General features: G+C 38.8%; 1 protein-coding gene across 4 annotated transcripts in view; it reads left to right on the top strand.

The window, feature by feature from the left end:
• Positions 1-12,905: 12,905 nt before the first annotated feature.
• Positions 12,906-24,587, top strand: part of DNAJC10 (DnaJ heat shock protein family (Hsp40) member C10) — a gene marked incomplete at its 3' end in the record, with an annotated part of 36,923 nt that continues 25,241 nt past the window's right edge. For 2 of the 4 annotated variants that reach the window (XR_013960564.1, XM_080667442.1), the window contains exons 1-8: positions 12,920-13,120; positions 14,606-14,954; positions 16,550-16,715; positions 18,869-18,919; positions 20,510-20,592; positions 20,831-20,962; positions 21,942-22,035; positions 23,115-23,192. Coding sequence is in view for 3 of the 4 variants with exons in the window: in XM_080667442.1 (XP_080523568.1) it covers positions 14,751-14,954; positions 16,550-16,715; positions 18,869-18,919; positions 20,510-20,592; positions 20,831-20,962; positions 21,942-22,035; positions 23,115-23,192 (808 nt within the window). Of the gene's footprint in view, positions 13,121-14,605; positions 14,955-16,549; positions 16,716-18,868; positions 18,920-20,509; positions 20,593-20,830; positions 20,963-21,941; positions 22,036-23,114; positions 23,193-24,587 lie in introns of all 4 variants that reach the window. The other 2 variants (XM_080667444.1, XM_080667443.1) reach the window with 2 other exon arrangements.

Below are 24,587 nucleotides of genomic sequence, written 5' to 3'. Positions count from 1 at the left end.
TCCGAGAGATGCAAATCAAAACAACAATGAGGTATGATCTCACACCTGTCAAAATGGCTGTCATCAATAAATCAACAAACGACAAGTGCTGGAGAAGATGTGGAGAAAAGGGAACCCTCTTGTACTGCTGGTGGGAATGCAGACTGGTGCAGCCACTGTGGAAAACAGTATGGCTTTTCCTCAAAAAATTAAAAATGGAACTTCCATTGGACCCAGTAATCCCACTTCCAGGAATATATCCCAAGAAAACAGAAACCCCAATCAGAAAGGATATATGCACCCCTATGTTCATAGCAGCACAATTTACAATAACTAAGCTTTGGAAACAGCCTAAGTGCCCATCAGCAGATGAGTGGATTAGAAAACTGTGGTACATGTACACAATGGAATACTACGCTGCTGTAAAAAGGAAGGAATTCTTCATTTGCAGCAGCATGGATGGAACTGGAGAGCATTATGCTAAGTGAAATAAGCCAGTCAGAGAAAGATAAATATCACATGGTCTCACTCATTTGTGGAATATAATGAACAACATAAACTGATTAACAAAAATAGAACCAGAGTCAGAAACATCAAACAGACTGTCCAGCCTATGATAGAAGGCAGGGAGTGAGGGAGTAAGAGATCAACCAAAGGACTTGTATGCATGCATATAAGCATAACCAATGGACACAGACATGGAGGGGGAGGGCATGTGCTAGGGGGTGGGGGCGGCCGGGGAGAGGTCAATGGGCGGGGGAGGAGACTTATATAATACTTTAAACAATAAAGAATTTAAATTTTTTTAAAAATAGTGTGGTAGGCCTGGGGGCAGGGGAGGTGGCACGGGTGCAGGGTGAAAGGGGTCAACGGGGGGCTGGGGGAGGAGACATCTGTAATACTTTCAACAATTAATGTCTGTTAACTATTTAAACCTACGTCCAAATGACTAAGGGTGCTAGATTTGTCCGAAGCTGCCTATTGGTTTTACTCTCTTGTGATCTAGGCTAGTCTTCAAAGACATGACAGAGGAGCTGTGATCTCTCAAGTGTGATCAAAGAACAGAACATTTATTCCAACAAAAGTAACTCAGAGACCAATTTTAACCATTGTTTAGGTCAGTGGTTGGCAAACCACGGCTCATGAGCCACATGCGGCTCTTTGGCCCCTTGAGTGTGGCTCTTCCACAAAATACCACGGCCTGGGCGAGTCTATTTTGAAGAAGTGGCGTTAGAAGAAGTTTAAGTTTAAAAAATTTGGCTCTCAAAAGAAATTTCAATCGTTGTACTGTTGATATTTGGCTCTGTTGACTAATGAGTTTGCCGACCACTGGTTTAGGTGATTACTGCATTTTATGTGAACACTCTTTTAAAGAATATAAATAAATAAGTAATAAGGAAGACTCAGTTAAATTTGGGCTCTAGTATCTAGATTCCTCTAAAGAAACCAATATAGATTTGAATTAAAATTGTGAGAGAAACCTTTGTATATGTGATAAGTAATAATTTATGCATGTAAGTATTTATTGGATACACAAATGTAAAAAGCACTGTGCTACTTTTGGTGAAGGATACAAGTCTGCACTCTAGTGAGGAACAAGAGAAATGTTCATAAGGTTATAGGTGATGCACCACATAAAATATGTGCAATGAATTAGCAGATGGGATCAAAGAAAACAGAGACATACTGTCTTATTTTTCATAATTATAAGAGCTATTTTAAATATATATTTTTGAATAAAAAAATATGTACATAATATTAAATTAGAACAATACTTTTAAAAGCTACTTTCTTAGTTATTTAGATCTCTCTTAACTTATATCCCATATAAATAATTTTTGTCTGAAGTCAATCTAACTCTATATTAGCAAAGTGGCTGGTAGAGCTCTCTCACCACTGTTGATGTGACTGGTAAAAATTCAAGTCTTTCCTATTAGAAATAAAATGAGTCAATGGGTGATAGTTAAAATGTAACAGTTCAGATTTGTGTGAATTATTCACTTTCTTCCTTGTGATCTTTCAGATAGAAAAATCACACAAAGTGCTTTCTAAAAGGATAACCATTACCTTTTAAAAATTCAAGTTATAACTGCAAATAGAAATGAAAGTTAATGATATGAAACTGTTCATGTATTTTAAATTGATTGCTAAAGTATATTTGAACCAACCAAATTGTTCTAGAGAGACTAATGAAAGCAAGATAGAGTATCTTTTCAGGAGGGGGTGTGGGTATTTCAAGATATATGTTTCATGTTAAATTAAAAATCCTACTTGGGATTTGATCTTTTTTTCTAATAACTCTTCAGTCCCCAGGAGCAATTTATTTTTAAGTTCCTCTTATATTAATTCCAACTTTACATTCTGGAAAAAAGCAAGCCTATCTTCACACATTAATTTTCACAGCCCTTGAAAGGTCGGTGACTCTCCATGCTAAAAGGTACCTGATTATAATATGAACAGAGGGAACAGTTAGAAATTCTGATTCTAATCAGGAAGTAGGCATGATCTCAGAGAAAAGAGAAAGAATCATAAAACAGCTAAGTAGCACTCAACTCTTGGGTTGGGTCAAATGTATGCCTCTATTCTACATAAATGTATTTATTAAACGTCTATTATGGTCCAGACCTCCCTAAAGAAGAAATATCACAATAGGTATTAAAAGGCACCTCTTGCTCATGTGGCCTGGGAGCTAATCAAGCCAGGCAGGGAATCCCAACTCTGCCAACTAGCTGTATGGTCTTGACCAAATCACTTGTCTTCTTTGAAGCTTGGTTTCCTCATCCATAAAATAAGTCAGTTATGCATACCTCCAAAGAAATTGTGAGAATTAAGAAAATAAAAAAAACATAAAGTAGCTGATAGAATGTCTGACATATTACAGACCATCATTAATGATAAGGTTCTAGCTCTGGTCAGTTCTTATTGCCTTGGTTATCTATATATGTAAAAGCCTAAGCAACCATTACAACTGGTCGACCAGTCACTATGACGCTCACTGACCACCAAGGGGCAGACGCTCAAAGCAGGAGCTGCTCCCTGGTGTTCAGTGCACTCCCACAGCCAACCTCCCGTGGCCAGCCAACCTCCCGTGGTCCCTCCCCACAGCCAGCTGCCCCGATGGGCCCTGATCGCCGGCCAGGATGAGAGACCCCACCTGTGCATGAATTCGTGCACCAAACCTCCAGAATGAATATAAGGACTATAGGAAAAAATACTATCAGTTCTAAAACCTCAGTTCTTTAAAGCACACTATTCCTACTCTTATCTCTTTATACCTCTCCAAGCAATTTTGTCTCCCAAGTCACCAAGGACTCATAAAATTTAGGATCCAAGGTAATTGATCTGGCAGAATTGATACCTGGGGTTGGAGGATGTGGCAGTGCAAAGAGCAGGGAAGGCATAGAATATATGAATTAAAAATGGAGTTGAGGTCATTAAAATGAATAAGGTAATGTTAGGTAAAAGTTCAAGTACACAATTCTTGGGATAAAATGGTAAAAGTAGGAAGTTTTCTTGGCAATTAGATTGATCAGTGGTTCTCTAACTCTTATCTTGGGATCCTTTTACATTTTTAAAAAATATTGAGGATTTTAAAGAGCTTTTGTTTATATGTGTTATGTCTACTGATATATATCATGCTAAAAATGAATCAGAAATTTTAGATATTAATTTATTTTTAAAAATAATAAATCCATTAAATAAGAATACATATTTATGAAAAGTTTCCTAAAAAGTGATAAGACAACAAGATTTTACATTTATGCAAATTTCTTTAATGTCTAGCTTTACAAATAAGGGCTAAATTTTCATATTTTATTTCTATATTTAATCTACTGTGATATGACACATCATGTACTCTCTGGAAAACTTCACTGTACACTTGTGAAAGAATGAGAGTGAACAAAATAATGTCTTATTGTTGTGAAAATAGTTAATAAAACAATTAGCATCTCATTATTAGTATGAAAGTAGTTTTGACATCATGGATACTTGGAAAGAGTTTAGGGGCCCCAAAAAGTCCCTAGCCGGTTTGACTCAGTGGATAGAGCATCGGCCTGCAGACGAAGGGTCCTGGGATCAAGTCCCATCAAGGGCATGTACCTCAGTTGCAGGCTCCTCCTTGCCCCAGGCCCTGTTCAGGGCGCCTGCAGGAGGCAACCAATCGATGTGTTTCTCTCACATCAATATTTCTCTCTGTCTTTCCCTCTCTCTTCCACTCTCTCTGAAAATCAATGGGGGAAAAAATATATCCTCAAGTGAGAATTTTAAAAAAAGCACATTCAGTTTTGTTTGATGTTTTTAAATGTTAAGGAGGGAAAAGAAATAACCCCCGGCAACAGCATTTAATAAAGAAATTTATTTAAGTATATAGTAGTCCCCCCTTATCTGGAGGGGATATATTCCAAGACCACTAGTGGATGCCTGAAACCTCAAAAAGTTCTGAACCATATACACTGAGTGGCCAGATTATTATGATCTCTGAATACATAATAATCTGGCCACTCAGTGTGTGTGTGTGTATATATATATATACACACACACACATACACACACACACACACACACAATGAGTGGCCAGATTATTATGTGTTCAGAGATCATAATTAGAGGTCCAGTGCATGAATTTGTGCATGGGTGTGGTCCGGCCAGCCTGGCCCAGGGGAGGGGACATGGGCAGTTGGCCAGCCTGCCTGCTGGTCGAACTCCTGGTCGAGGGGACAATTTGCATATTAGCCTTTTATTATATAGGATATACACTAAGTGTCCAAATTATTACGCTCAGAGATCATAATAATCTGGCCACTCAGTGTATATGTGTATCTGTGTGTGTGTGTGTGTGTGTGTGTGTGTTTTCCTGTATGTACATACCTATGATAAAGTTTAATTTACAAGTTAGAAACAGGGAGAGATTAACAGTAATAATTAATAATAGAAAAATTATAACAATATACCATAATAAAAGTTATGGAAATGTGATCTCTCACTCTCAAAATATCTTATTGTACTGTACCCGCACCTCTGTGGTGATATCCTGCCCATGGCATGAAATGAAGTAAGGTGGAATTTATTTAATACTTTCAGACTGAAGTTGACCATGGGTAACTGAAACCCTGCAAAGTGATATCATAGACTAGGAGTACTGCAAAACAAATTGACCAAGGAGGGAGTTATATAACTCGAACCTGGTTACAATGAGTAATGAATTCCAAGGCAGTGAAAGTAAACTTTTCTGATTAAAAAAGACAAAGCAGCAGCAAGACTTAAAACACACACCCAGACACCACCCATGTTCTTTGTTTGCTTGTTCTGGCCACAAAATGTAAAAGGCACGTGGCTGGTAGAACAAGCAGAAGTTGCAAAAAACAAATAGTGGTTCTCTCTTACCTACAAAGAGCCTGGTTAATTACAGAGACCAGTTTCATTTTGGCAACATAAGAAAGCGGTGCCCTCAAAGCATTTTGATCCCAGACTGGAAGTAACCAAGGGTATAAGAGAGTAAACATAGGTTTAAATGACCCCCAGGGTTTATGGTATCAGGGGTAAGAGAAAATCCACGTTTCTCCTTAAAGCGGAATAAGGAAACCCAAAGGTAAATTTGGCAGTAAAAATAATAGCTGATAATGTAGCAATTAGTATGTGTCAGGCTCTGTTCCTAAACATCTTTTCTGACAATGAACCAATGTCACTTCTACAGTGGTTCGTTTACTTTCTCACAATTGTTTGAGGGAAGCACTAGTCTATTCCCTTGGTTAGGTCTAAATCGCCCATTGACCAAAGAAGAATTACAAGGGAAATTAGAAAATATTTTGAACTGAATAAGAATGAAAATACAAGGAATCAAAATTTATGGGATGCTACTAAAATGGTCCTTAGAAAGAAATTGGTGGAGGAGGAGGGAACAAGATGGTGACAAAGGAGGCTCCTGAACTTTCCTCTTGCCATAAATGTACCAAATGTGCAGCTATACATGGAGCAATTCCCTCTGAAAGAAATCCAGACACTAGCTCAGTGACTCCTGCACACGGGCAAATGAGAGAATGCCACAAGATTGATAGGAAAAGCTGAGACACATCTTCACCGCAAACCCCTCTAACACAGCACCAATCAGAAAAGAACCCCCCCCCCCCAGCTTCCAGCTTCTCCCTGACAAGTGAAGGGTTTGGACCTCAACTTTTAAGACTCCCACCCCAGGAACAGGCCCCCCAAGACACCTGGCTCTTGAGGGGCAAAAAGGTTAGGGTCCATGACACCCATGGGACTGTGGTGAACAAAGAAGCAGTGGTGCATGGACACTGGCCACAGCTATCCTCCCAGGGTTCAGCATTGTCTGAAGCCTCATCTTTTCTGGCTACTGCCTGGAAAATGGTACCCCCTAACTGCCTGGCTGTGAGAGCAAGCATGGCTTGCACTTGCCACAGTTTTCCCCCAGGGATCAACATAGAAGAAACAGGCAGCCATGACCAGTGAGCTCATTGGGTTGGGCATCAGCCCGTGCACCAAAAGATTGCTGGTTCAATTCCTGGTCAGGGCACATGCCTGGGTTGAGGGCTCTATCCCTGGTAAGGGCCATGCAAGAGGCAGCAGATCAGTGTTTCACTCTCACATTGAAGTTTCTCTCTCTCTCTCTCTCTCTCTCTCTCTCTCTCTCTCTCTCCCTCCCTCCCTCCCTCCCTCTTCCTTTTTCTCTAAAACCAAAAAAATATTTTAAAAAAGAAGGAACAGGCAAAAACATTCGTCTCCCAGTTTTTCCCTGAAAGAGGTCTGATTGCATACTTTACAAGCTGCTGCCTGAGGATCGGCTTCTAATTTAACATGCATCTAGAGGCCGGTTGCAATCCTCCAAAGAGATGGGGAAACCAATGGGCACATCCTCAGTGTCTCCCTGAAAGAAATTCACTCACACAACTAACACCCCAACTTTTATGGATGCCACCCAAATGCCCGGACCCCAAAACACCTAGTTCTGATAGCCAACAGGGCTTGATCCATCATCTCAGAATTCTACCAGCACTGAGATCCTTAAACACTCAGCTGTAGCTGATTTCCATGGAGCTCAGCAAAAGGCCCAGTCCCTTCTGAGAGGACAGTCTACAAGGCATCAGACTCAGACACCTTTATTCTAAATTTTTACCCTGATTTATTCCTTTGTATATTTTCATCATACATATTTAAAGTCATTTTCATATAAAGAGGACTTCATATAAAGTCCATTTCCTCTCATGTGAAATCTTCCCTTTATTGTATCCATTGGCTCAGTCACAAAAAATAGTTCTTGAATGACAAGAATGGTTCACTGTGCCTGAACTCTAAAAAGAATGTTGTTTGTGCTAAACATCTACTTTCCTTCGGAGAGTCTAGAATTTTGGTGCCTGCCAAGCAGAGGATGCCTCCATGTCTAGCTCCCAGTCAAAACTTTAGTCACTTGTTCCCTAATAAATTTCCTTGTACACAACCCTGTACACGTGTTGTTAAAACTCCAGCACGAGTTGTGTTTCCTTTGTGACTCTGCTGGGAGAGGATGCTTATAAGCTTCCACCTGATTTCCTCCAGACTCTGTCCACGCACCTTTTCCCTTTGCTGACTTTGTATTCTTTCCCTGTAATAAAGCTCAGCCATCAGTACAATTATAGTCTTAGTCTGATGGGCCATTCTAGTAAATCATCAAATCATCATGATTGTAGGGACAGTGGGTCAACCTGTATAGCTACCCTAAATGCAATGCCTCAACCAACCAACATCTCTAACTCCCTCATTCCTGTGTCCTTCTGTTCTTAAAAACAACCAGAGCCGTTCTCACATTTTGCAGCATTCTTCTTTGGGCTTTGCTCAATGATTTACTTTGTCAATTCAACACTTTGTCTTCCATGTTCCAGGGTTTCCTCAAAATTTCTGGTCCATTGAGGGTACTTGTCATTCTGCAACAGTGATGTGGATTTATTTTTAAAAGAATAAATTTCTCTGTCATCTCTAGAGATTTGTGATGTGGGTACACTTGCAGGCACATTTTATCAATTTGTAATCTGATCTCCTGGTCTTCTGTTGTTTATCAAGTAAAATGGAAAGAAAAAGTATTTCACTAGGACTGTCAATCCATACTTGCTTTGTGTTTACTATCAATTCATCTTAGCAAGTATTTATGTAGGGATTAGTGCCAAAAAAACCTAAAGTGTTTAATTACCACATAACATTTTTAATGAAATGTAGTGTCACAATAATTGGAATGTAAGGAAATAAGCACAAAAGAAAGGTCAGTTACAGCTGGAGGCAGACCTATTTATTGGAGATAAAAATATAAAATTACAATTATCATAGAAATAGGAACAACTACAAATTCAACTGAATTCAACACATATCTTGAATGCCAAGTCCACTAGTAAGTGCTGTGGGTGATTTTAAAACACCAATCAATTTGTCTTTACAAATTAGGTCTGATCTAATAAAATATTACAATTTATCCCCAAAATCAAGCTCATGTGATGGGTTATTATGTTACTACTAAAAACTCTGTGACAATAACACCTTACTTCGCTTAAATAAATGCTGTCAAAAAATATTTCAATGAACTGATTGTGGTGTTTCCTTTTGGAATCCAACTTCTGCCATTACTAACTGCAATGTTGGGCTATAGCTTAACTGTTCTTAGCCTCAGTTTTCTCATCTCTAAAAATGACATGATAAATGCACTTACTTCATAGAGTTGTTATGACAAATATGTTAATGTAAGTAATATGCTTGATATAATACCTGGGAATATATGTAAGTTTCACTTATTATGACTATCATTATCATTTCACACTGGCTAAGAAAACAGAAAACAGGTTATATTCCATTTCAACCATTTAGATTTGAGTGTCTTTAGGCAAGTCATACTCATCACCCTTCCTGGGCCTCAGTTTCCTTCCTCCCCTCTGAGTTTAAGGAACTTCAAAGTTTCTACCTGGTTCTAAAATTCCAAGTCTGTTAAGGAATTCTTTATTTAGAAACACCCATAATGTTCCTTCATTCTACTTTAAGCACTTAAGCTCAAAATTGGGTCCCTATGAAATCAGTTGTTTAAATCACTCACCAACATATTACCGTATATTTCTACACGTGAATGGGTGTTCTCCACATCCTTCCCCCTGGGACCAGACAATAAGGGCTTTAGGAATAAAGAACTGTTCTTTCCTCTCTGCACATAATAAATACTCAGTCTTCAGTCCTTTTAATGCATGTATTGTATAGATGCCAAGCACTGCCCTAACTAGGCATTGAGGGAAAAGTAAATAAAATTTGATTGGGGGAAGGGGGAGGAAGGGGGTGGGCAGGTTTCATCAAAGGAACAATGGCCTCTGCCAGCACTGGACAATTCATTTCCACCCCATAAGCCTCTGGTGCTTTTCAAGCTGCGGCCCCGGTGCTGGTGATCAGAGGGAGTGAGTTAGAGTAACTGGGACTCCAGCAGCTGTCTGTCTTCCTCAGCCTCAATCCCACTGGTTTTTACAGCCAGAGGTTGTGGGGACTTCTCTTCCTGGCACTGGAACCCTGGATGGGGGGCTTGGTGTGGGGCTAAGAGAGATAAAGATCCCTCCTGATTTTTATCTGCGCACATGGGTGTGGGACCAGCACGTTCTGCATCTCCGCACCGCCCTCCACACCCCCCCTCCCCCCACACACACACACACACACACACGTCTTGATATAGCTTCTTCCTTAATTCCCTAGTGTAGGACTTCCATTCAGCAAGGTTTCAGGTGGTTCTGAATGATGGTTGTTCTGTAGTTTAGTTTTAATTTTGATGTGGTTGTGGGAGGAGGTGAGTACCGCATTTACCTACATCATCATCTTTTTTTATATATATATTTTATTGATTTTTCAAAGAATGGAAGGGAGAGGGATAGAGAGTTAGAAACATCGATGAGAGAGAAACATCGATCAGCTGCCTCCTGCACACCCCCTACTGGGGATGTGCCCGCAACCAAGGTACATGCCCTTGACCGGAATTGAACCTGGGACCCTTTAGTCCCCAGGCCGATGCTCTATCCACTGAGCCAAACCCATCAGGGCTACATCATCATCTTGACCAGAAGTCTTCAAAGGAATATGTTTGTTTGAAATGGCCCAAATTATAATCACAGAAAATAAGATCTCATTGTATCATTGTACTTTGAAGCAGATCTTTAATGCACCCAATATTTAGAGTATTGCAAAGCAAAAACAAAAAACAAAAAATTATTCCTAATCTCAAAGAATTCATTATAGTAGACAAACCAATGAAATGTAATTATATTCTGGTATGATAAATGCAATAATAGAAGATGGTGTGATCAAATCTGCTTGAATGGCTTATAGAAAATCATTTTCAGAAAAACATGAACTGGGTCTTGAAAGATGAGTAGCAATTCTCCAGCTGGAACTAAAAATGAAATAAAGCAGTCCCTTTGTTGTAACATATTTCATGCCCTGTATCAAGGCTTGATCGCCCCCAACTACCCTCCCCTGCTGGCCTGATCGCCCACAACTGCCCTCCCTTGCAGGCCTGGTCCCTACCAACTGCCCTCCCCTGCTGGCCATCTTGTGGAGGCATCTTGTGTCCACATGGGGGCAGGATCTTTGACCACATGGGGGCAGCCATCTTGTGTGTTGGAGTGATGGTCAATCTGCATATTACTCTTTTATTAGATAGGATAGAGGCCTGGTGCATGGGTGGGGGCCAGCTGGTTTGCCCTAAAGGGTGTCCCAGATCAGGGTGGGGGTTCCCTTGGGGCATGAGGCGGCCTGGACGAGGGGCCTGTGGTGGTTTGCAGGCAGGCCACGCCCCCTGGCGACCCAAGTGGAGGTCCTGGTATCTGGGGTTTATTTATCTTCTACAATTTAAACTTTGTAGCCTGGAGCGGAGCCAAGCCTTCTGCTTGCTCCGTGGCGGCAGCCATTTTTGGGGGGATTTATGTATCTTCTATAATTGAAACTTTGTAGCCTTAAGCGAGGCCTGCACGGGCCAGGGTGTGCGGAAAGCTTGGCTTCCTCCATTGCCGGGGTCATCCCTAGCCTCCTACCCTTTCCAGCTCCGTGGCTGGCGCCATTTCTGTTTGGGTTTATGTATCTTCTACCATTGAAACTTTGTAGCCTTGAGTGGAGGCCTAGGCCGGCAAGGGCAGGTGGAAAGCTTGGCTTCCTCCATTGCCGGGGAAACCCAAGCCTCCCTCCTGCTCTCTGTGGCCGTAGCCATCTTGGTTGGGTTTATTTGCATATTCGCTCCTGATTGGCTGGTGGGCATGGCTTGTGGGTGTAGCGGAGTGATGGTTAATTTGCATATTACTCTTTTATTAGATAGGACTAGAGGCCCGTTGCAGGAAGATTCCTGCAATAGGGCTTCCTGTGGCAGTCTGCTTCCCTCCCTTCTCCCCTGCCCTGCTTCTCTCCCTTTTCCCCCACCCTGCTTGCTTGCTTCTCCACAGCTTCACTCCCTGCTGTAGCGCTTGGCTTCCTTCTACGCTGTCTTCAGTCTTCACTCTGTGCCTGGATATGCAAATTAACCACCATCTTGGTTGGGTTAATTTGCATACTCACTCCTGATTGGCTGGTGGGTGTGGTTTGTGGGCGGGACGGAGGTACAGTCAATTTGCATGTTTCTCTTTTATTAGATAGGATGGCTAATATGCAAAGTGTACCCTCGGGAGTTTGACCAGGAGACCGGGAGTTTGATCACTCGCTATGACGTGCACTGACCACCAGGGGGGCAGCGCGGAACAAAGGAAGGCCCCAGCCAGCAGCCAGAAGGTCCCGATCGGCCCTGATTGCCAGCCAGGCCTAGGGATACTACTCGTGCATGAATTTTGTGCACCGGGCCTCTAGTTTAAATATAATCATAGCCCTTCCACATTGGGCAGAGGTAAAGGAAGAGGGGAGAGGGCAGTGAGTGACTGCAAGTTGGAGCCTTTTCATGGTGTCTCTGTGGGAAGGCAGCCTGACGTAGGTTGGAACCTGAGTGAAGAGCAGCCCAATATAAAGTGTGGGAATCCAAGCAGGATGAAGAGGGCAGCTACACAGGAAAGGGGCTAGCACTAGCAATGGGAGATTGCTTACATATGGGGGAAGTGAAAGTTAAGTACATATAAAACAAGGATAATGGGAACCAGATTTCTCATTGTCAGGGAAAGGAGCTACACATGAAGAAGGGAGAAAACTGGAATGACTCCTGTGGCATTATATTGCAATTGGATGTTTTGGTGTAAACTCATAGTTTCATATATATGTAAATATGAACTTATATATGTGTGTGAGTGTTAATGTACATATATTCCCTACCTGCTTTCCTTTATTTTCAAGGGAGAAAAAGAAGGGGGGGGGGGCAGGAGAAAGAGTGGGAGAGAGAAATATCAATTTGTTGTTCCACTTATTTATGCATTCATTGGCTGATTTTCATTGGTTGATTCTCCCATGTGCCCTAACCCGGGATTGAACCCATAACTTTGGTGTATAGGGGCAAAGCTCTAACCTACTGAGCAACCCAGCCAAGGCCCAAGCTTTCCTTTTTTTTTTTTGCAAAATTTCCCTTCTGCCCACCCACCCACCCACCAGAACAGCCCTCTGTAGCTCTGCCTTCCCTTTAAGAACAGGATCACAGGAAAATCGCAAGCCCAGCGGGCCCTTTGGGTTTCCCTGTTACCATAGCAACAGGCGCCGGAAGGGGTGGGCTTCGCTGGCCTGCGTCCGGCCCCCGACAGCGCCAGTCCCAGAAGTGCGGGGGGAGGCGTGGACTTTGCGGTTAGAGCGTGTCCCTCAGCTCCGGGTTGGAACCGGAGCCGGATTCCGCGCCGACCGCCACGTCAACCTAAATATACACCGCCCTCCCTACCCGGCCGCCGCCGCCACCCCAGGCCTGCGGCGGGTCCGCCCAGGCCGAGCCGTCCACGCCTTTCCCACAGTGCCCCGCGCCAGGCCCCGCCCCGCTCGCCCTGGAGACCGGCGTGCGGAGCCGACTGAAGGTGGCTGTTCCCTGCTGCCCGGGTGGCTCAACCTCCCCATCCCGAGCGCGGCGGCCCGGCGGTCCGAGAGTGCGCGCTTCCCTCCCGCACGCACAGCGGCGCTCGGCCGGTAGGATTAGCAGCGGGGGATGAGGAAGGGGGAGTAGCTGTGGAGGCGACCCCGCAGCACCGAGGTGGGCATGGGCCGGCGCTGGGCCGCTTGGAAGGGAGGGCGGAACTGCTGTGCGCCTGGATTTGAACCCTCTTCGCTCGGCGGCCGGTTAATTGTGTTCTTGCTCCCCGTCTTCCTATTACATACGCCACCTTTCTCCCCGCCAGCGGTTCCCCACTTCTTGCTCCAGGTCCTCACTTTAGCTTCAGTTACTCGGGCTCCTTTCTGCCTTTCCTGGCCTGAGACTTCACACACCAGCCGCAGAGGACCGTCCCCGTAACCCATTGTCTCCATCTTTCCCCTCTCCTCGCATGCCATCCAGAGCGGTAGCTGCCAGGAGGCGTTCGGGTTGCACTTACCTGCAACCTCCACCTGCCCGGCCGCTCAGCGCGGAGCCGGTCAGTCACTCCCCCGCTGAGAACTGCTAGGCTGGGAACGCCGCTAGGGTGGTGTTTGAGAATGTGTTCTCTGTTTTTTCCTAACTGTTGTGTTCTAGTATGGATATTTGTTAATAAACATCACTGTGTTTTACAAAGGTATTTTTTGGTGGCATGAAAAGGAGGGATTAGAAATGATTCACAGGTTAGGACAAAAATTGTAAATGGACATTTAGGATTAAATGAAGAAAGAACCTGAGGATGCTTAGGAAAGTTAGCTTTTTCTAAGCATTATGAGATCTTTAGAAGTAAAGTATACAAGTTTAAATGTGCTCTGACCTTATTTTCCCCCTACACGAGTGAGCATGTCTAAATAACTGATTCCCTTCTTTTTCTTTTTCTATTTGTGTTTCTACCAAACGTAAACTTTGCAGTAAAGTTACACTGTTAGCTTGCAGTTATTATTCTACTTGCATAAAATAGTTTCTACTTATATGTAATGTAAGCACCTTCTGAGAAAACTCGGAAGAAAACGGCCTACTATTAAGTTGTCTATTATAACAGTAAAAATTCACTTCCATTTTTAGAAGGGTTATACCCTCTGGAAGGCACCTGTCCTCCTTTCTCGTCCCCCTCCCCCACCCAAAGCATATTCCCTACGAGTGAAATCTGATTAAAATGAAAACTGGATAGCGTTAAGGATGTGAAGAAGTAGCCAAAAAGGAAGTGGTATTACAAAAGGGCAAAGCTTAGAGCAGGGTAGAAAAAGGAAGGAAACAGTCCCCTCATTACCCCCCTTTCCCCCCCACCCTACCCTCCCCCTCCCCCTCCTTGTTTTCTGGTGCTGAACAGAACAAATTGCTGAGTTTATAAAATGTTCTGGCTGGCTACAACCACACACTAGCTTTCACCTTGTACCTGCTATCTCTTGGGTGATTTCACAAATCTGGATACCTGGATGTGGGAGCAGCAAAAGGGTCCCCAAAATAATAGAGCCCAGGGCACTCCCTCTGGTTCACTATTTAATGGAGATTGTATTGCTAACCATGTTATTTAATAAGTAGTGTTATTGCTGGGTTTGGGGTTGTTGTTTTTTAATGTATTTTAACTACTTGGTTTCCTCTCTTTAGATTAACATTTGGGAGACAATTTTATGATCTTTGAGTCACCCGTGGAGTAATGTGGACAGAAGTTCTCAACCTTGCATGTTATATCAACCAGAACCAGCGGTGTATATTAATGTTCACTTAAATCAGAACTTGTATAAGAAAAAGAATGGGAGTCTGGTTAAATAAAGATGACTATGTTAGAGACTTGAAAAGGGTCATTCTCTGCTTTCTAATAGTGTATATGGCTGTTTTAGTGGACACAGATCAGGATTTTTACAGTTTACTTGGAGTATCCAAAACTGCAAGCAGTAGAGAAATAAGACAAGCTTTCAAGAAGTTAGCATTGAAGCTTCATCCTGATAAAAACCCGGTAGGTAAAAATTTCTTTTTAAACATAATCTCATTAATGTATATTAGTAACTTTGGGTATCTACTTAAATTATTTTAAATAATACGTGCTCAAAATGCATAAGAACAATCACATGTCAAAAATTCTAATTCAACTTATGTATTAATAAGCAAAAGTCTGTTTAGAACAATATAAAGGCATGTCAGTACCAAAAATGCAATTACCTCTTAATTTGAATCCTAAATTTCCAACAGTTCTATTACAGATGTTAATTCCAAAGCAGACAATGTCTGTGAAGTAGTTTTCTTAGTAAAGTAGGGTAAGATCAAGTATTTTAAAACAGTAAAAAAAAATTACTTTCTTAGAAGTTAGAGAGTATGTCTTGGTAAAAATGGCATGCTATTAAGAGCATGCTATTACTATTTCATTATTTTCTCCCATGCACAAGTTTAAGACCAGAGTCAGGAAGTATTTTAAGTAAAACTTGAGAACAGCCAAATCCAGTTAATTCTAATAATAAATATTTGATTATGTGTCCCATAATGTAATCTTTCAAAACAATTAATTTTAATTCTTATATGTCTATAATTCACCTAATTAATTTTTATTGAGATTTGATACTCATCAAGGAGAGAGATAGGTTCTAATTTTCTATTTTCTAGGTAGAATTTTTTAAAGGATTATTTTATTTTGATGGCATTAAGCTGAGCACTAGAATCAGTATTTTTCTAAAACTCTCATTACTTGGTAATCTTTCCCCAGAATCTGTATTCTGCTATTTTAATATATTTTTATTGATTTTTAGATAGAAAGGGAGAGGGAGAGAAACATCTATCGGCTGCTTCCTGTACTGGGGATCAGCCTGAAATCCAATCCTGGTGTGTGCCTTGACAGGGAGTCAAACTGATGACTTCCTGGAATGTAGGCCAATGCTAAATCCACTGAGCCACACTGGCTGGGCTGTATTCTATTTATAGGATTTTTCTTTTTCTTGGAAATTTCAGAATGCGATATTTTTTTGTTTGTTTCCAAAAATGGTAGACCTACAAGTAAGTATTATTTGGATGAAAACATTCTTCAAAAACCAATTATTGAACCAGTAACAAATAAGGACTATTTCCAATCCAGTTTTAAGTTGTTACTCTGATATTATTTTTTATTTACTAGTAATTATCTGATGAATTGGGGCACATACTTTTTATTTAATTAATATATTAGTTTTGCCTCAAATAGCAAAATAAACTACCAATTTCTTTGTAATTGTTTTAGGGGCAACAGATAATACTTAACAATACAAAGGATTTTCAAGGGTTCATAAGTTGGCCTTTTCTCAGTTGCATTTCTTAGAAGGAATGAGTTATATTGTATAATCACATCTATCAATCAGACTTTTGAGGCATCAGTTCTCATCTTTCTTATATTTTTAAGATTCACGTACTTTAAAAATCCTTTTTTATTTCCACTCATGATAACCCACTTCATATTGTACTACTGTACTCCTTATTTGAATATCTGTTCTCCCAAAAATCTCGGGATTAAATTAAATTTAGATATAGGTTCTGAAGATATTTGATTGTATATCTGAAATAAGTGTTATATCTAATGTTTTTTAATAGAATAACCCAAATGCACATAGTGATTTTTTAAAAATAAATAGAGCGTATGAAGTACTCAAAGATGAAGATCTGCGGAAAAAGTATGACAAATACGGAGAAAAGGGACTTGCAGATAATCAAGAAGGAGGCCAGTATGAAAGCTGGAATTTTTATCGTTATGATTTTGGTAAGATAATATGATATACCTTATGAAATGATTGTTTTTTATTTGGATAAATTTAGAAAATTAATTTTGTTTCACCACTTAGCTTATGTAGTTAATACGTTTCACGTTGACTCTTTTTAATGTAACATGGGAGTGTAATTCAAAAGGAAAATCAGGTGGTAGCTGTTATCTGAACAGATATGAAGGTATTTGGGTCATAATCTTATTAAATACTTGTAAAATAAGGTTTGCTGTTTAATTTAAAAATACTTACATTAGAAGTTAAATATTGAAGCTTTCCAAGATTTTTAGAACAAGCATCATATTTTCCAAGAGAAGCTAGTTTCTTTTAAGTTTAATAGTGGTCACTTCAGTAGAAATGCCATCTTTAATAATGTTTTACAGTGTTGACAGGAATAAGAAATGAGACGAGTAGAGATGGTAAACAAGTTTAAAAAATCAAGGGAAAGCCCAGCTGGCTTGGCTCGGTGGTTGAGTGTCGACCTATGAACCTGGGAGTCACGGTTTGATTCCCCGTCAGGGCACATGCCTGGTTGTGGGCTCAATCCCCAGCGAGGGCTGTGTAGGAAGCAGCCAATCAGTGGCTCTCTTATCATTGATGTTTCTCTCTCTCCCTCTCCATTCCTCTCTGAAATCAATAAAAATATGTATTTTTTAAAAATCAAGGGAAAGGGAGAGTAAACAGGTATCAAGGCAAGAGGCTCCGTTCAAGTACCTAACATTTCTCTTAAATCATTAATTAACCTCAAATGTAGGCTAAGAATTGAAGTATGCCTTTATATTCAACTAAAGACAATATTTTCAATTTATAGATATTATATATGTTTCTTAAGACTAACTTTCTTTTCAAAGTATTATTTTCAGGTATATTCACTACAGCATGATAGTCTATTTCAGGTGTCGGCAATTTACATTTCACAGTCTAAATCTAGCCTGCCACCTATTTTTATAAAGTTTTATTGGATACAGGCATACCTCATCTCATTGGGATTCACAGGTCTTGCGTTTTTTTACAAATTAAAGGCAAGACCCTCCACCAGCAAAAAGGTTACACCTATCTTTGATCCTGCCTTTATTGTGGTCTGGAACCAAACCACAGTATTTCTGAGTTATGCCCAAACAGTTATGTTCATTTATTTACATATTGTCTATGGCTGCTTTCACACTTCAGGTGCAAAGTTGAGTAGTCGTGACAGAAATTATATTTCCCACAAAGCCTGAAATAGTTACTAACTGGCCTCTATAAAAAAAAGTTTGCTGCCCTAACCGGTTTGGCTCGGTGGGTAGAGCATCGGCCTGCAGACTGAAAGGTCCCAGGTTTGATTCTGGTCAAGGGCATGTACCTTGGTTGTGGGCACATCCCCAATAGGAGGTGTGCAGGAGGCAGCTGATCGATGTTTCTCTCTCATCGATGTTTCTAACTCTCTATCCCTCTCCCTTTCTCTCTGTAAAAAATCAATAAAATATATTTAAAAAAAAAAAAAGTTTGCTGACCCTTGGTCTATATCCATCACTAATATTATTTGGATGTTTCATAATAGTAATGAGAAATTTTGTTGCATTGGTTTTTATTATTGTAAATAAAATTTATATTTACTTAATAAGTTTGTCTCTACCTCTGTAAATATTTTAATTATAAAACTTACAGCCATAGAATATAATTTTAAATGATGCCACTTATTAAAAACATATAATTGAAAAATAAATGAGGTCTGTAGTCTAGTTAACAGTAATGTACCAGTGCCAATTTCCTGGTTTGGATATTGTTCTAAAACTATATAACATGTCACCTAGGGGAAGCTTGGGTAAAAGGTAAATGAGAGTCTGTACAACTATTTCAAAAGAAAAAGTTTTAAAAAAAATAATAGGAATTTGCTGTGAAGATAAAATTTTGTGAATATTGGGAACCCAACAAACACACACACACCTATGACAATCCATATCAGAAACTAATATCTCAATCATTCTTAAAATGTACCACCAGCGGTTTTGTGTACTCCTGGTCTCTCAGTTTATGCATATTTTTCAACTTTGAGGTTTAGTAATCTGATTTTTGATGATTAAAACAAGAGTAAGTAACCTATTTTAAATGTGGTAATTTACTTTTATGATGAAGTTTTAATTTTACAATTTTTATGGACTTTTAAAATTAGGTATTTATGATGATGATCCTGAAATCATAACATTGGATAGAAGAGAATTTGGTAAGTTTATGGGTATACTGTTATCAACTTTCCTTCCATTGTCTTAATGAACTTTAATGATTCGCTGTGCAGTAGCTACAGTTATTCCTCACATTTTACAGCATCATATGAATTGAAACCTTGGAAGGGGTACTAAGCAATATCTTCAACATCTATGCATGTATGTTTGTGTATGATTGACACATTTGAAATTATAATGAACCAAGCTAATTTTATTCTACATCATTATTTTCCACATTATTAAAATATTTTTACAACATTTTAGATTAAGTTAAGTGAAAAAAAGCCTAAAACAAAATTGTATATGCAGTGTAATACAAATCATGCAAAAGGCCAAAGAACAACTGATAAAATTCTAAATTATATGCCTTGTCTATAATGTATGGGTTAACTGTCCTTCCCATAGGCTTTTGTCTTATAATTGAAATGTAGGTGAATAGTGAGTCCTACACATGTTACTAATTAACCTAAATCAGTTACACATACTTAGAATAGTATGCATGTTTTGATGTCTTAATATACTTCCTATAACTATGAAACTTTATTTTAAAATTCACTGATTTTGATGTGGAATTATATGGAAACTTTAGCCAAAAGCAAATTGTCTTCACCTTTTTATCTTAAATGTTACATTGTTAAAATTTTTAGATGAATAAATTTTGTTGACTTACATAAGATTATCATATATATACACATATATACATATACATATATACATATATATATAAAAAATAGAGAAATATATGCTCATTAACTGGGACGCCATAATGGGTCGACCGTATAGGAGAAGGTTGCGCACACAGCGTCGGGGGCAGGGCGGCAGGGGCCTCCGCGCGCCTGTGCTGGGGGCGGGGGCTGATCAGCGAGGCCAGGGCTGCTTCAAGGGCCGGAGAGGGAGGCAGGGCCGGACTGCGGGGCCCAGGGAGGGAGGCAGGTGGGCAGCGCCGCGCGATTTCGAATCACGTGCTGGACTCTTAGTAGATTATACTGCATAATGTATTGTTGGCTAGACATGTGGTGTGCAGATCTATTTTACAAAATAAGTATTTATGTTTTGAATTGTTAAAAATCTTGATACTTTTCAAATATCGCAGTTTTCCAAGGGAAATGTTTGAAGGCAAAGATTAAATTGAATCCCAGAGTCCTTACTACATCATATAGGCCTCTTATTCCATTCTTTCAGAATTTGAAATAACTGTCAGAATTGATTGACCCCATGTTTAACTTATGCTGCAGATAGGAGAAGAGCTTAAATCTCAGTTCAGTCTCTCACTGTTTTTCTTCATTTCTCTCATCCATGAGCTTTGGCTGTTGCTTCCTTTCTTTTTACAGCTTCATGGTGAGATGGTATCAAGCAGTTCAAGGCTGCTGCTTGTACAAGTATGGGCTTCGAAGAGTTTCTTTAGAAAGGTATTATTTGACAGTTGAAGTACATTTTCTTATAGAAAAATTTGTACAGAAAGTTATTGGTAAAGGCAGTATGAAAGATGTATGACTTGCTTTCTTTCTGATCTCAACAAAAATTTTTTGACCAAACTATGCACAAACCTCAATAAAGTTCTAAGTTGTTTTGGTTTCATGTACTTTTAGATGCTGCTGTTAATTCTGGAGAACTGTGGTTTGTGAACTTTTACTCCGCAGGATGTTCACACTGCCATGATTTAGCTCCCACAGTATGTATTTTTTACATCCTGATTATTAAAATTTTATTATTTCTATTTGATCTGTTATTTGAGTTTTTTAATATATTGGGATTTTCCTATTAATAGCAGTTATGGCTATCTGTAATAATTATGTATTTTCACATATTTGGGGTTTTATTTGCTAAAAATAGTCTTTAAGTATGTATAGCTTGAAGAATGTTCAAGGGAAGTGTTCAGAAAAATACTTACGTTTCCTTTTTTCTCTTAGTGGAGAGACTTTGCTAAAGAAGTGGATGGATTACTTCGAATTGGAGCCGTTAACTGTGGCGATGATAGAATGCTTTGCCGAATGAAAGGAGTGAACAGTTATCCCAGCCTCTTCATATTTAGGTCTGGAATGGTAAGGGATAAAGTTAGAATTTTTTAAATTTGGGGAACTTTATGATAAGGAAAATACTAGAGAAAATACAGTATGAGAATTTATAGAATGCTTTGATATTTAAGTTTTATTTTAGGTACTAACTCATCTCTAGTCATAATAAACGTTTTGAGTATTACGAATACTTTTAGATGCCATTACAGTTGACCTTGGAATAATAACATAGAGGTTAGTGGCGCCTATAAAAAAATGCATAGCCTGACTGGTATGGCTCAGTGGTTGAGTGTCGACCTATGAACTAGAGGTCATGGTTTGATTCCTGATTAGGGCACATGCCCATCCCCAGTAGAAGATGTGCAGGTGGCAGCTGGTCAATGATTCTCATCATTGATGTTTCTCTCTCCCTCTCGCTTCCTCTCTGATACCAATAGAACAAAAATGTTTTCTTTTAAAATGTGTGTAACTCAAGTGAGTGCTCTGCATGCACGGATTCCCAATCTCCAGTTGACCCTTCACAGGAGTTTGAACTTCAGACAGTTAAAAACTGAGTGGGCCAATTGAAAAATTCCAAGTATAAGTGGACCCGGGCAGTTCACCCCACATCATTCAATGGTCAAATGATGACTTTCAAAATTAAATGTTCGCCAATTTCTGTTTCTATCTTAAAGAACATAGTATAACCAATATGCATATTCTACTTTATAGTTTACAAAGTATTTTCAGGTATTGTCTCATTGAATATAAAATTCTGATGTCCCTTTTTTCCCCAGTTTTAAGTGATAAAACTGAAACAAAAATCATTATAAATAGTATTATTAAAAATGTCTTCCTTGAAATCTATACAATCAAGATTTTCAGCATATCAGTTGGAAATACGTTGTACATTTAAGAGACAGATCTTACTGTATTTTTAAAAATAATGTAGAATCAAAAGTATTTTTAGTGGTGTTTTTAAAAGAAAAAGTAAAGCATGTTTCCCTTTTTATTAAAAAATCAATAGGCTGCAGTGAAATACCATGGTGACAGATCAAAGAACAGTTTAGTGAGCTTTGCCATGCAGCATGTCAGAAGCACAGTGACAGAATTGTGGGCAGGTAATTTTATTTTCTTAATTTGCTTGATTTTTAAGGCTACTTTGAAATTTATATTTTAAGTTTTTAGGTGGCAGTATTAATATTTTGGTCATAATATTGAAATTTTAAAATACTTTTTTGATGCTTTTAGAAGGGAATTGTGTCTTTTGTTCTGACCACTACTAAATAGTAGGCATTTAACAAATAAATTATATGTGTACAGAAACTAAAGCAATTAAGATATGGGAAATAGATATGAGGTGGGGCTAGGAAAAGGCAAATTTTAAAGTGCAACTAAATGTTTAGCAAACCAAGTGTTTTATTGCTTTCATAAGTATACTAGATCGGGCAGTAAACTCATGCCTATACAGTTTAATTTTAAAGTTTAAAAACTCTTCTAATACTAGGCTTTTAATTCTTCAATGTCTTTAGATGGGTTATTTTAACTACTCTGTATTACCCATGAAATGATGGTGTTCACATCTAAAGGGTATTCATTGAATACCAGTTATTGTCTCTGAAACTATGTTCAATACTAGGACTGCAGTGATAAAATAAATAGCCCCTGCCTTCAGGGACCTCTTTATTTTAGCAAGAAAGACACTAGCAAACCATTAAAATTCAACATAGTAACTGTTATGCTAAATGTAAGCTTATGGAAGCATGAAGGATAAGGAAACTCAGGTGAGGAATAGGGAAAGGTTGGTAAATACTTCTGGAATGGGTCAGACCCAATCTGTCATGAAAATGAAGAGGAAGCCTTAAAGGCTCACTGTGTATTTGGGGAACTGGCAGTATTTCATGACTCTAACAGGAGGATGTGTAATGCATTAGTGGCATTGGGGGAATATGCCTGGCTGAAGGGGTATATCTTACCAATTTGAGTTTCCTGATGAAATAATGAATTTACATTTTATGTGATGAAAAAAAATGGAGCGCTGGTGAATGAATTTTACAAACTCAAGGATTTTTAGAAAATCCTCTCTACTCAGAATGTATTGGAAGAGGGTGAAATTAGGAGAGGAAAAAAAAACCATTTAGAAAACTGTTTTCATTATCGAGTAACAAGTGATCAGAAATTTGCTTTATTTTCTTTTAAGGAAATTTTGTTAACGCCATACAAACTGCTTTTGCCTCTGGTATTGGCTGGCTGATAACATTTTGTTCCGAAGGAGGAGGTAATTTATTCATTATTTTGTTATAAAGTGACCGTGACATATAATTTTTAAATGATGATCTTTTTTTACTTTTTCAGCTTTATTAAGATATAATTAAATAGCATTGTGTAACTTGAAGGTGTTCAACATGTTGATTTGATACACTTACAAAATGATTACTACCATAGCATTAGCTACCATCTCCATCTTGTTAAATAATTGCCATTTCTTTTTTGTAGTGAGAACATTTAAGATGTACTCCCTTAACAACTTTCAAGCATATAATATACTATTGTTAGTTATAATCACTATACGTTGTACATTAGATCCCCAGGACTTGATAATCTTATAACTGGAAGTATGTTCCCTTAGACTAGGTGACCATCTTGAGTATGCTACTATAATTGATTGTTCAGTACTTCAAACTACAATTTATATACAAGGTTATAATTTTTTACTTAAGAAATATTTTTCTATTTTACACATAAAAGGTTTTAAAATTATTAATTTTTTAAAGTATCGTTTATGGTTTCTGTTCAGTGGGCAAGTTTTTCAGCCTAATTATATTCACAGTAAATGGTATGTTCAGATATTCACAGATGTACATATTTATCAGTTTGCAAAAATAGTCATTTACAGATACAGTCCTCCCAAAATAATAATTTTTGGAGTTATTGACTTTGCCTCATACTTATGCATATAAATATGTATACATGTTTACCTCATAACATTATATATTTGAAGATGACAACTTTCTATTTCTAGGAATCTTTCCCTCAGAAGATTAAGTTGAAAATACCCTACCTGTCAAACCACGAACTATAAAATGTATTTAAGCAATATGATTGGTTAAAATTGATCCCAGTATTACAAAATATTCTAATTCAGCCACTGGCATGGCTCAGTGGTTGAGCATCGACCTATGAACTAGGGGGTCACAGTTCGATTCCAGGTCAGGGCACATGCTCAGGTTGCTAGCTCCATCCCCAGTAAGGGGTATATCTCTCATCATTGATGTTTCTGTCTCTTTCTCCCTCTCCCTTTCTCTCTGGAATCAATAAAAATATTTTAAAAGAAATAAATATTCTAATTCATTAATATTTTTTCATATGTTTAATCCCAACATGGATCTTTTCCTGAAACTTCATCTCACAGCCTTTATGCTGCCATGTTAAGGAGGTATTGCCTCGAAAATAAAATCACCCTTAAATTTAGTCTATCCTTGAGGAGTTTATTCATTTTGGCCTAATGCACAAATTTTTGTCCATTTACACATGAAAAAAACTTTTAAAACTAGAGATTTTGCATATCTCTGTAGGCTCTGTGATGCTACAGCTCCCTTCAAAGTTATCTCATTTAGTGTTAGTATTCATATTTACAGAACTTTTATAAAAATAATGAAGAGGATATTTTATC

This window comes from Plecotus auritus, assembly GCF_963455305.1.
Source record: "Plecotus auritus genome assembly, chromosome: 5".
In the NCBI taxonomy this organism is placed as follows: Eukaryota; Metazoa; Chordata; class Mammalia; order Chiroptera; family Vespertilionidae; genus Plecotus; species Plecotus auritus.
The sequence above is the reverse complement of the archived record's forward strand: the minus strand, read 5'-3'. Positions and strand labels throughout refer to the sequence as shown.